The 13,463-nt window shown below is 37.7% G+C and overlaps 1 protein-coding gene across 12 annotated transcripts in view; it reads right to left on the bottom strand.

The window, feature by feature from the left end:
• Positions 1-13,463, bottom strand: part of USP6NL (USP6 N-terminal like) — a 110,899-nt gene that overhangs the window by 5,181 nt on the left and 92,255 nt on the right. For all 12 annotated transcript variants that reach the window (XM_014883087.2, XM_088165929.1, XM_088165932.1 and 9 more), the window contains 4 exons: positions 13,260-13,354; positions 11,646-11,711; positions 11,460-11,559; positions 9,203-9,355 (listed from right to left, as the gene is read on the bottom strand). In XM_014883087.2, coding sequence (XP_014738573.2) covers positions 9,203-9,355; positions 11,460-11,559; positions 11,646-11,711; positions 13,260-13,354 — 414 coding nt within the window. The remainder of the gene's footprint in view (positions 1-9,202; positions 9,356-11,459; positions 11,560-11,645; positions 11,712-13,259; positions 13,355-13,463) is intronic.

The raw sequence follows: 13,463 nt of genomic DNA, 5'->3' as shown, positions 1-13,463 counted from the left end.
GAGCAGGCCAGGCCATTGCAGGAGGACAGCAGAGAAGAACACAATGGTGCCATCACAACAAAATAACTAAATAAATGCACTTAACAGAAACAGCCTAGATTTGCCAAACAATTAAACTAGGTGGGTTTTTTAAATTTTTCTTGGTAAAGACCAAAGGTCAGATGGAAACCTACTCTTTGCTTCAGAAATAACTTCAGAAGCCTCACTTCACACATGGTGGGGCCAGGCCTCAGCACGAGGCTCCAGTGAGTAGCTCTTGGAATTCCCAGTCTGATGTTTGGTCTCTTTCTATATGGGCTCCCAGTATTCCCAAATAAAATCTGGAACAGGGCTCTCACACCTGCACCCCTCAGCAAGGGAGTGTTCTACCACTGAAAGAACAGATGAGGGGACAAAGGAAGGAGCTGCACAGATGCTGTAAAAGAGGAGATTTAACAGCTCTGCAATACACTGACTGCTGCACCAGCCCTTCCAAAATTGTCTTTTAGTCTTTATGAACAAGAGTTCACTTTCTGAATTTGCTTCTGTTTGGCAAGAGGCATTTGTATCACTTAATTCCATGTGCATCCTCAAATAAACAGTTAGGCAAAGCTGAAGATCTTGTCTATTGAATAAAAGTGAATTTTGCACATAATAAATATTCCTAATACTTAAACCACAGATTCAGTGCTTTCAGTCTTACTAATCTTGAATGGGAAATTACCATGAAGTCTGCATTAAGAAACAATACTTTGGTACATACAAAATACATACCAAAAACCTGCCATCTAAATCTTACTGAACTAATCTTTATGGGCTGCTAATCCATTTATAGCCTCCAGGAGATCCAAAGTAGTTATGGAATAGCACAAGAAAACGGCTCTGCAACATTGCTAAACTATTTAATTTCTGTCCTTGTATGGAAGGCATGTTTTAGAAACACTGTTTACTTTCCTCCACACTTGAAATTAAAATATTCTAGTCATATATATAAAAATCTGAAGAACAGTTCCTCTGGTAGCTGCAATGCTTCCTTCATTTGCCCAGGGTAATCAAAAGCATGAACTGATTTATTTTCTCCAAGCTTTTATTTTAAGAAATGCCTACAGAGCAATAGGAGATCCTTTAAATATACTTGGTTGCACAACAAAGGTGGGGTTTGTGTGAATTTTTCACTTTTAATTTCACACACTTAAGGTTTCCTAATTACCATTAAGCTCTAATAAACCCAGGTAAGAATACAGCAGACATTTTTATTGAATTCTATTGAGGCTGCTTTGTGTCACGTTTCCTTCTCATTCAGGGTAAAGGAACACCATACAACCAGGCATGTGTGGGCTGCATGTAGATGATGTATCCTGTAACATGAATCACAGCTGCAAAATGACCATCAGAGAAATCTTGCCATTAGAACTCAACAATAATTCACATCCTGAGTAACAAGGAAAGTGTTGCAAGACAATATTTCATTTAGAAGAAAACCTCTGCATTTTAACAGCATGATACCATGTTTATAGGCTGGTAACACCAGAGCTTAGTGCTGTCAGGGAAAACAAAACACAGAACAAGAACATGTGGAAGAAAGCTCAGTGGGGAAAAGAAGAAACACAGGTTGAACCTCAGCCACAGGACTTCCACAAAGCGTGGTTTAACTTCACCTTGGACACAAACAAGTGGCACTGGGTGCTCAGTCACCCAGGTCTGCTTGGGGAACTAAGCAAGGCCACACTGCTGGAGGTACCAACTCAGGAATCAAGGCTACCAGAACAGCCTTGCTCTGATTCAAAGGTGCTCCAGCACTGCTTACCTCCAACCATAAAAAGCACTGAGAGGAAAGGAATTGTATAAGGATCTATGATGCTGCAGCAAAAAGACTTCTTGCAAACCTATCACCTTCTAAAGGAAATCTTTGGAAACTGCAAAATGGCTACTGAATTCTAATTGAAGTGTACAGATCATACAGAAATACCCATACACATACACACACAGTTGTCACTTCCAGTGAAACAAGAACTTAAAAAAAATCCCAACAAATAAAAACCCCTGAAGTTTCAAAAAAGTTCACAAAATAAACAAGTAGAGGATAACCAAATTACCACCATGCACATGACTACAATGGGACACTCCTCAAATGCACAGAGAGCATGCCAGCTGTGTTTGGGAATGCTTTAACCAGTCCACTATCAGCAATAAAAGCAAGAAATCCATGATGCTGCATGCTAGCAAGAAAGAAAGAAAAAAGGTAATAAAAGCAAAAAGCCGAGGAAAAGAAATCATAATGCAAAAGCAAACAAAAGAAATCAAGTCACAACAAACATCTCCACCTGAAGTGGTACACAAACAGCTCACCAGACAAGCATGCAAAAGCACCAATTCCTTCAAGTCCCATTTCCTTTATTTATCATTTTTCCACTCCAAACTCGCCTAAAGCCTCACAACACAGCTCTCAACCATCTCCTTTACTACTTCAACTACACTCACTGTTCAAACTCCTCAGATTTGAGCACGAAGAAATTTTATTTGAATGTTTTTAAGGAAATTCAGTTGAGTATCTGCTTGTGTTGTTGATCCAAGATAGAGAAATGGAGAAAATGTGGAATTCTACAAGAAGTACTTTTGGGACAAGTGCTTTTCTATACAATCTGTGATGTTTACAGATGAGAATTGAAAGCATTTTGAAACTAGAATTTAAGACAAAGCTGCCTAGTTCAGCTGTGACTGTTTTGACCTGTACCACCACTGAAATGTCCCTTTGTCCTCTGAAGTGATCTGGGCAATGAGATTTTTCCCAAGTTGCCAGTATTTCTGTGAGATATGGATATCTCTACTTTCATCCTTTTCTCCTTCCTTCCTTCCTTCAACAGGGTAGGTTTCTAGACAGTTTAGTTACTGACTTTTCCCAAAAACAAGCACTATAATAGCTTGTATCAGAGTTTACAGAGCAGGAACTATAGATTTTCCATTTTTCCTTTAAAAGAAAGGTAGTGATTTAGTTGGCTTCTATGCAGTATAGCATAAAATAGGCAAACAACAAAGGAAATAGGGTGAAAAATGGGTGAGGAAGGAGAGCAATGGAAGTGGAGGGAGACAATTTAAGCAAAACAAGAACAATCATGTGCTTGTTTGTTGTTGGCAAACATATTCCCTGACACGAAAAGGAGCAAAGCAAATATGAGCAGATCTGACTGTTCCCCAAAAAAGAAATATAAGCCATATTAAAGAAAGTTTGCCTCTTGACTTCCTCCTGCTCAAACAAGCCTTGGCCACCACCCAGTGGAAGTCGATCTCCACTACAAGACTTTTACAGATAATTGCTTCAGGAGGCACTAACAGCCTCGTGCATCGAGTAGCAGACATATAATTGGAGTAAAGTGCTTTAAGTGCTCTCTCCGGTGAATAACAGTCTAGTCCTTAATTTCAGCACCAGAATACATGCACTTTGACTGTTCTAACACAATTTTCAAGGATGGTAATGGTCATAAAAACAACTCTTAAAATGACATCTTGAAATTTTGTGTTTATTTTCGATCAGTGACATCCCATCTTCTTCAGTTTACAAGTCCAAGAGAATTTTAAAAAATTTTAAGTGCCTGCACTGGAAGCTCAGGCTGCTGTCTGAAAGTCAACCTCTGCTCCTCCTTCCTTTATATGCCATCATTGGCAAAGGAGTTGCTAAATGAAATACTGCTGGACAACTTGAAGGGAGAACTGAAAGCACTGTTTGCCTCTCTTGCAGCTGTGTCACTTTTATAGTGCTTTGGCAGTAAACATCTGCATTCAGATAAACAACAGAAATCTTAACAGATTTGGTTATTAACCAGAAGATACAGGTGATCAGATGCATGTCTGTAAGGTGTCCTTGCAAAAAAGAAATTTCTAAAATTAACCACTGCTTTACATTCCTAATTCCACCTTTCTTCCAGAAAATATACTTCCTTGAAAAGTCAGTTTTAAACAGCAATATGAACAATGACCAACACAACTGTCTGGATTATGTGTTTAAAGATCATGCAAGTTTTAAATAGTAAAAATTTTTAAATTATGCAAAGCCAAAGTCTAAAACTGCTAAGGATATATACTAACTATATTAGTATAATTCCACATATTATTTTAGTTCATAGCATTGCAAAGTAGTGCATCAAACAAGAAACAAGGCAGAAAAAATAGTTTAGTTGATTAAAGCATGAAGTGCATTGTCTGAAATAGCTACTTGTGTATTCTTGAAGTGCAAGAGAAAAATCCAAAATTCCTCTGAAACAAAACACAACCAAAAGAAAGACACCATCAGAAAAGGGAAAGTCAAGCTGATTTACATATTTGTATTGTTTTGGCTGTCAGAAGGCTCATTAACAGGAGAGAACAGACATTATTTAATAGATTATTGAGGTAGTATATATTTCTGCACTATTACTGATGACTGTATAAAATAGATCATTGAATAAAAGATACTAATAATAAATTTAGTAACATATAACTGCAAAGATAAATATCAGATAAACATTTTAAAATTTATGGCAAATGCAAGATTCCAACATTGCTAGTTTTCCCTGAATACAGAAAAGATTGGCAAAACTAGAACTGCAGTTTAAAGCTGGTGTCAAACACAATGACACAGATTCCAAATTCGCCAATATTGCTTTAAAATTGAGGTACAAGACTTTTTCTTTGATTTAAGGCCTTCAGCTGCTGCAAAGTCTATTAAACTTTCAGTCATAAAAATCCAACCCAGGACCCCCCTGCTCACCCTTTTCAGGACCTTTATATTAAAACACAGGTGAGAAACTGTCTCAAGAACCCACCTGAGGGGCTTCACGCTTTGAAGGTGGGCCTGGCTATCTTGTTTACAAAACAATAAACTATTTTCAGCAACCTATTTTTAATATGGAAGTTTAATATGGAACTTTCACTGGTAAGCACTTCTGTTTATTAAAGTCAGACACTATAAAAATCTATCCTTATATAAATATTGTTTATTAAGCATTGCATTATTCATGTAGTCCTACAGGAAAAAATTACAGCAAAGCTAGAAATTCTATCCATATCTTGTGAGCATTTACAGAATTTAGCTGCTGTTTTAAATAACAGACAAGGAAAGAATTTGCATCTAGGAATTTTGGAAATCAATGGTGTATACCAAGAAAATTCTTCTCATTTCCTTGATTAAGGAAAATATTGTTGAATTTACATTGGATCTGGCTCCAGGTGAATATCAAGTCACACAGATTTAGGTGAGAGTGCTCTTCAAGAACCAACAGTGGTGTGGACATCCTTCATCACATTCCAGGCAATCCAGAAAATACCAAATGCCTTTTCTTCTTGTTGGGGCTGTGTCAGAGAGGTACCTTCAAGGGTCTCTGTTCAGCTGTCACAGCCTCCCTTCTCCAAGGTCTCAGAAACCACAGCTCCCAGTAAAAGGTGTGTGCTTATCACACAGCCCCTGGCTCCAGAGCCACAGGAATAGAGGGATGCCCACTCTGGGCTGTAGGAACAGCACTGGAGCTGCAAACCCTTCTCTGGATGTTGTAGTTGTTAAGTATGGGCTACCCTACACTGGTCAGCACTCGACTAGAAATCAGCACAGAAAAGAAGAAAAATCCATGGCCTTCTCTATGCAAAACAGCCCTGGTATTGGCAATAACAGTGCCAATCACTGACATCCAAAATTAGCAAGATCCCCTTAACACCCATGTCTTCTGGCTGGACATTTTAAGGGCTTTGACAATGAGAAAATATTAAACAAGTCCCCTCCTTGTCTGCTCTGAAGGGAATAAGGAGCTCCTTAATGCAGTGAGAGAAGCCATGGAGGAAGTGAGCCAGAGAAAGCTACATCAGACATAAATAGACATCCACTTTAAAGTAACACAAAAGTTATTACCTCTTTTAATATCCTACTGCAGCTTACCCTACTAGGGCAGGAAAATCTATACAGCCTAACAAAGGATGCCAGATGGAAAATTCCACTGAGCTTAATTAGCTCACTGCTATTCCTGGATGACTGATACTGATGCAACTGCAAGATGAAGATTTTTTTTTTTCTTTTTCCTAACACGCATTTTTACTTTATTTCTTTAAGGTGTAATTTTTGCTCAATGTAAAAAAAAAAAAAAAAAAAAAGTACAAGACAGGAAGCAGTGCTTTGATTTCAGCTGAGAAAACTAAAATAAACATTATTTTCTCAGGCTACAGTGAATACTTAAATGAGCAGGCTGGTATTTTTTTGTGGCTGTATCACATATAATAGTTTCATATGTTTTAGACGAAATTAGAAGATAAACAGTGAAATTCAATAGTAAAGAGATTAGAGCCAGACAGACATTTACATGGGGGTTGCATGGCCAGGTTTTGGCAACCTGTGGGAAGGACCCCACCCTAGAGAAAGGGAAGAGTGTGAGGAGTCCTCACCTCTGGAGGAAGAAGCAGCAGAAGCAAAGTGTGATGAACTGAGCACAACACTAATTCCCTGCCCCCTGTGCTGCTGGGAAGGAGGAGGCAGAAAAAAAACGAGAGTGAAGTTGAACCTGCAAAGAACCCTTCTTCTCTGGGAAGACTGGGGGAAGGTTTTTATTAAGGTTTTATTTCTGACTGTCCTACTCTGATTTAATTGATAATAAATTCAGTTAATTTCCTCAAGTCAAATCTGTTCTGCCCATGATGGCAATTGCTGCATGATCTCTCCCCCTCCTTATCCTTGTTTTGTTTTCTCTCCTCTGCCCAGCTGAGGAGGGCACCTGGTATAGTATCAGAATCAACCTGCCACAACACATGAGCAAAGCTGAATGTCTAGAGAATGTTCAGAACCTGAAAAAGAATACTGCTTGAAAATAGTGATTAATAAAACCAAAATTAAGAGAGTGAAGAAAATTTTAAAAATAAAACCAAAGTCTTATGAAGTTCATACAAAGATCAAATGAGGCAGCCTCACTCAAGTAGAGAAAAGAGCAGACAAATCAGCTAGATTCCCAAGGATTAGGATGAAGGCATTTTATTTTTAGTCTGTGAAAGGTTAAATAATGTTCCCTTCTACCCCTAGCAAAAACATACCACACAGAAAGGCTTGCCCAGGTTAATCTGAAATCAGAAAAAAAAAGCTCAATTCCAGCACCAAAATACACTTCACTTTGGCTTTGTTCTTCCTGTTTTAAAATTAAATCTTCTCATTCATGTTCAGGGTAAAAAGCCCAACACACAAAAGACATTTTGTTACTGATTTTTCTTTAGCTACCAAAATTAAGAACAATGTGGCCCAAAACACTTAGCATGCTGTCAGCTCACTGTATCAGAAGTTACACCTAAGTGTGCAGAGTGTGAAACCAAACAACTGCATCCCACTGCCAGAGTGTCTCAGGAAGAAGACACAGTCACCATTCCTTGCTGTTGGTACCCTCAAGAAGACTCAGTGAGTCTCACATTTTCTGTCACAAGGGGGTGATTCTGATGTCACCTAAATCGTCCTTGAATTTTCTATGAAAATCCAGATAATTCTCAAACAAACTTTCGCTTGAAGGCATTCTATGTTCTACCAAAACAAAGGCCATAAAACAAATAAGATAGGAACAGACTTTCTGCCTTCTGCATCATGAAAATTTCCAGAAAACTGTATTTTCCACAGAAAATCTCAATGTGACTTACATGCATGTGATTTTCTAGGCTGGGAGATACACTACCTCCATCAAGTAGCTAACCACAAAAATGTTTCCCAATTCTTCCCCTACCACAGTTTCAAGTGGAACCTTTCACTGATGAAATTTACTTTACCACATCCATTAAAAAAATCTATGTGTGTACAAACAACTGAAGTTGTTGGGATAATCCCCTCAAGGTTACACATAGCCATGGAGAATTCTGTATTTAGGACTGAGCAGACAGGACTCCTATGATCTATCCCCTTGTAACACGGTGGTGTGGAACTGATGCTAAAGGAAACAGCTGCTCATATCTGTCCCCCACTGCACAAGATGCCTGAGACAGCAGCTGGCTGAAGTGCAGGGACAAAGAGCAACTTCTTCTGAAGGGAAAGGCAAGTCTGAAACTCAGCTTGGGGAAAAAGGACAGAGAGATGGAAGAATGGGAATGCTGTGGTGAGAAAGGGGAAGCAACAGATGAAAAGGCAAGGGCAGAAAGTAGACTTAGACCTATTGTGGAAGAAATTCTGCTGCATAGATTGTACAGAAATTCAGGAACAGGGCAAAACAGGGAATAGGGAGAAAGAGAAATGGGAACTCTGAGAAGAACCAAAATGAGAAACAAATATACAGAAAGTGTTCATACTCCATAGGAACAGATCTGAAGAACCAGGTAAAACAGTATTTACTTGTGATGAGGAGTTCTGACACAGCCCAATACTGCAGGCAATAAATAATGTTAACAGAAACAGAAAAATTCAGTTCATTAATGAAAGAACAAAGTATCACAACAATGCTATACACAGGCAACCTTTATTCTGACACTTCTTAACTTCTGAAAGCTAACCACAGCAACTTAATAAAGTTACTTCAAGGTAAATTCTGCCATGTTTGTAATTTTTTAAAAAACATTTTCTCACATACTTTTCTACAATTAGCAAGGATAAAGTAACAGGACTCTGAGTAATTAGAAGAAAAATTCTAATTAAAGACTGTGGAGACAGGGATAGAAAGAATAGCATCTTAAGAGAAAGAAGAGATCCTATACATTTCATTAGTAAGGGCACATGAAACTATCTCTTATCTGCAACCAAAAAGCACAAAGGCTAAAAAGAAATAATGAAAACTATTCCATTAAATACCCAGCAAGTCTATCACTTGTGAAAAATTAAAAATCTGGATTTGACAAACAGAAGCAGCTATTTGACCTGAAGTCTGGTCCACATCTAATCAATCTACAAAACAGTCTGGATTCTCAGACAATGTAGAGTTTCAGACACTTTGAAATCTTGATATTTGATCCTCTATCTGAAAGGTTTTATAAATTCAAGTTAATAAAATTACCAGAACATGGTATTTTTCACAGTGCTTTGCCATTACCTTAGAAACAGTAAACAAAACACCAAAGTTGACTTAATCCACAAAAGGAAAAGTGTGATTTAGCACTGTAAAATATTTTTGGATAAAAACTCCCCAAATCTATGCAGTGATGAAGAGGAAAACATTTGCACGGCTTTCAACAGCATTAATTAACATTTTAAAAATTACCAATGTGTGAATAACTCCAAATATCTAACTCTGAATATGTGCAAGTCTCTTACCAGCTACTGGTAAATCCAGCTTTGCTCGTTTCAATTCTGATATAGAATTTTGGAGCTGCTCTATTACAAAGTCATCTTCATAGAAGAAATCCTTGGCTAAAGACTCCTGCAGAAATTCTACAAGCTCTTCCATTTGTAATTTCATCAGATGCTCTATATAAGGAGAAAATATCACATTATACATTAAGATATCTTGATAATGAACACTCAAAAATGTACTTTAGTCATGAGGTGCTTTTGTTTCCAAAGCAGAATGAAAAACACTTGTTAATTAGGCAGACAACAGATTTCTAAAACCAGAGGACTATAAATACATTAAAAATTCACTTGCAAGTCATCACGAAAATCCTTTATACACATTATTGCTTACTTAGGATGGTGTTTTACAAAAAGGGGCATCTTCACAAAAATAACTACAAGTCACCCTCCTTCAGCCTTCTCATGTCCAACAGCTTCAGCTCTTTATTTGTCAGCCTGCATCCTCAACTTAAACTACTGCTGTGGATCTGTACAACATACATCATCTCTCTTATTAGGAGCTCTGAAAAGCAGAAAAACATTTTAAAAAATGCTATTTACAGTACCCTCATTCACAACTGAATTAACTCCCACTGAAATGATGATGGCAGTTCACACTTCAGAACCGCTGCTTCAGGCTCTCTGAAAATTCAGGTCATATTTTGAAAGTCATTTTACAGTTATCAGATTTTTTTTTCTTTCCCTTTTCACACAGCAGTAAGGCCATGTGGATGGCAAGGCTGTAACTGAATACCTATGTTCTCTTTTTTCATCATTTGTATGTCATCAAAAGTTTTAGATGTATAATTTCAATATGGAAACCATAAAAAGATGTTTTGGTGCTGTAATAAAATGCATTGGCATGTATTCCACAATGACACTGACAGAATAGCTATACCATGCATGTTTTTGAGGGTAGACAAGAAACTGGAAAACAAATCAGAATCTGTCTTCTGCCAGCCCTCTCATCTCCTCTGTTGCCGTGAGGTTCTCTCAGTGTTTGATCATGGAGGAAGCTGCTGTGTACTTGCTAAGCAAGCAAATCCACACTCAGAATTTTTCCTCAGGTCTTCCCATTAAAATAGTGGTGAATTAAAAAAAAAAAAAAAAAATCAAGCAGATATCTATTTGAAAATAAGGAAAAGAAACCAAAATGTTAAGCCTAATGATTTGCCTCTAAATGTTTCGCTTTCTCAAGTGCAATAATGTAGAAGGTAACCTGTTCCATTTTTCAAAGTTGTTTATGAACAAACTAATGAAAACATCCCAGTGAGACAGTGAGGTAGCATCACCACAGTTCAAGAAGGATAAACTAGCAAGGAAATTACAATATTGATTCTAAGGGCTCCACACAGACCTCTGCATTTGCAGGGAGCCAAATGACTTCACTCAGAAAGCCAAAGTCCCACAGGAGTGTCTCAGAGTTGAGCTACAAGGTGTCATCATCCTTAGAAATGCTCAAATCCATTTAGAAGCCAACATCCACCCTCAAAAGCTTTTTGGGGAACCAGGCATAGATGCTTTAGACAGTTCTGTTCAAAATCTCAAATTTTACTTCACCCAAAGTCAAGAGATGAAGGAGAAGGTCACACAGGCAGGCTACAGAAATTCTGGATTTTAATTACATTCTTGATAAAACATGGTATAAAGTGACACAGACTGGTGATTCCTTTTTGCTGAGGTATTTGCAGGTAGATTTTCAGCACTTAGTGGCACAGTCTTGATTCTTTGTGTGCTTTTTAAATTTGAACCCTATGGGGGCTAAGAAGCCATTTCCAGACCGTGAAACTACCACAATTTTACCCATTGTTTAGTCAGTAATACAACTGAGTTGATGTCAATATAACTTCCTTACTCTAATAAATATTTCTGTTTACAATACAATCACACTGCATTGGGCCCAGCTGAGATGGAGTTAATTTTCCCCACAGTTGCCTCACAGTGCTGTGCTGTGCACTGGTCTCCAGAAAGGTCCATCTTGTTTTCTCCTTCCCCCAATCCTGCTGAGGAGGGGAGAGAGAGAGCAGGCACCAGGATCCAGCCAAGATCAACCCACAACACACACACATTAATAAAGATTTTTAACTTTTAGTGCAAAAGGAATGAAAAATATCTGTCAGAAGCAGCATAAGGCACATGAGAAACTAAAATTTTCACACGTTAAGGTCAAACTACAGAAAATGAGAACAAAACTAGCTGAACCTCTGTTTAGGTTTCAAATGTTTGACAGATTTCTTACTTCTGTGCAGTTTCAGAATTGTGTAAGACATAGCAGTGAGAATCCGCTCTCCTTCAAGTATGTAGATATCCCATATCCTGAGGCTTAATGTAAAGGGAGTCTGCAATGACAGAATCAGCAATGCTGTGAAAACAGTCTGCCCCAAGTCACAATTAAAAACAGCAACAGAAAGAAAAACATACTCACACGATCAAGAAAACACTGGAAAAACCACTTGGTTGTGTAAAAGCTGGTGGGCATATCCTGGGAGTCCTGCAAATAACACAGAAGTTGAAAAATACTTTCAAAAATCCAAGTAATGCCTTGCACTCTCCATGAGAAAAACATTTTCCCCTGGAGGCTAATGTACTCTATAGTCACCATAAATAATTAAGTTAACGATATAAGACAGTGTGACTTCAATCCAGCAGATGGAATTTCTGGGGTTTTTTAACTTTTCTTCATCAATTTCACCACCTGAAGAACATGCACTTGGAGGTGCTGAAGCATTAATACATCCTAGACTTCTTTCATGTTCTTGGGACAGAGGTAGCAGAGGATAAAATCCTCTCTCAAGAAAATAAATCGATATTTTGGAGCAACCCAAGTTCAGGCACTAGATCCATTAAGTCTTTAATTTCTCTGTAGCAAGGCTGACAATTCATGCCCAAGGCTAAAAGGACTTACAAAAATACATATCCACCAGAAATGACTGTAAAACAACCAATTTCTTTGACCATTGGGCCTCAAACAGGATGTAGGCTGATAAGGAATTTTATTTCTTGATTAAGGGGCCTAATTTCCTCTAGAGCACAGATAATCCATGAGGTATGACACCCAGTCAAAGACTGCTAAAGCTTCTTTGCAGCTTCATGGAGCTCTTCAAAGTCCTTTGCAAAGTAAGAAGAAAAGCTGAAGCAAAAGCTGAAAAGTTAAGAAATCCTAAATTTTAGCTGTGGGATAACATTAGATTCTATGCTTGCCAGATTCAGCTTTTCCAAAAATTATGGACCAAATTCCAGAACTTAGTTATACAAACACTGAATAAACAATGGGTCAAATCCCTTTGGTTTATGTGCAGGCTTTACTTTTGTCTTTCAGGAGTTAACATGGGCTCATTTTAGTGACACACTCACAGGAAGAGATGAGGAGTGAGCACCTCTTACGTAATCTTTTAAGAACTGGAGATGGATTCTGGCAGTACCAATGTACTGTAAAAGGAAATTCTTGATGCCTCCTGGAAGGGCATTTTTCTCCCATTAGAAAATTAATTTACATCTTAGAATAAATGTAGTCAATATTTTAAAAAGGGCATATTATTTTCTATTTAAAAGCATTAGAAGAGATAAAAGTCTACATGTAGCTTCATGAAAATAGAAGTATTTTTAAAGGACAGTTAACCCTTCTTTTAAAGGTTATTTTTTTAAACAGAGATTAAATCAGGTTGGTCCTAAAGTCACATCTGTCCAGAGATGAACCACAAAGCTAAACATACAAAAAACCCTGATAAAATGTTCTAACATCAGTTTGCTTACAGAATCTCACACAAGGACAAAGAGAAGAACCACACATCACCCTTAACTCAGAGGTCCCAAGTGAGACAGACACCCAAACTAATCACTCTTAGGATCCAATTTTATCCTAAGTTTGTCAGGATGCACCGTAACTTTGTCTATAATGAAAACAATAGCACTTGTGCCTCTTAAAACTTTGCATTTTTTCCTGAGGTTTGAGTACTCTCGATCTAGTGGATTCACCTGAACTGAAACAAGGTAAAAAGCTGTAAATTAGCATTGCTTGTATAGTGAAATAAATACTTACCAAATGCTGCTTAAGTTTGGACAAAAATTTCTTCAGTATTTTGTCATGGTGTTCCTGAAACCTCAACAGTTTTGGAAAACCAGGAATAAAAAAACCTAAGAAAAGAAGTAGAGCATTTAACAGGTGTTTGTACTATAAAATGACATTTAAAAAGCCATTAAGGCTCCAAGAACATTATCCTTCTATAAGATCACAGGATCTGAA

Source organism: Sturnus vulgaris, chromosome 5 (genome assembly GCF_052056855.1).
Source record: "Sturnus vulgaris isolate bStuVul1 chromosome 5, bStuVul1.hap1, whole genome shotgun sequence".
In the NCBI taxonomy this organism is placed as follows: Eukaryota; Metazoa; Chordata; class Aves; order Passeriformes; family Sturnidae; genus Sturnus; species Sturnus vulgaris.
The sequence above is the reverse complement of the archived record's forward strand: the minus strand, read 5'-3'. Positions and strand labels throughout refer to the sequence as shown.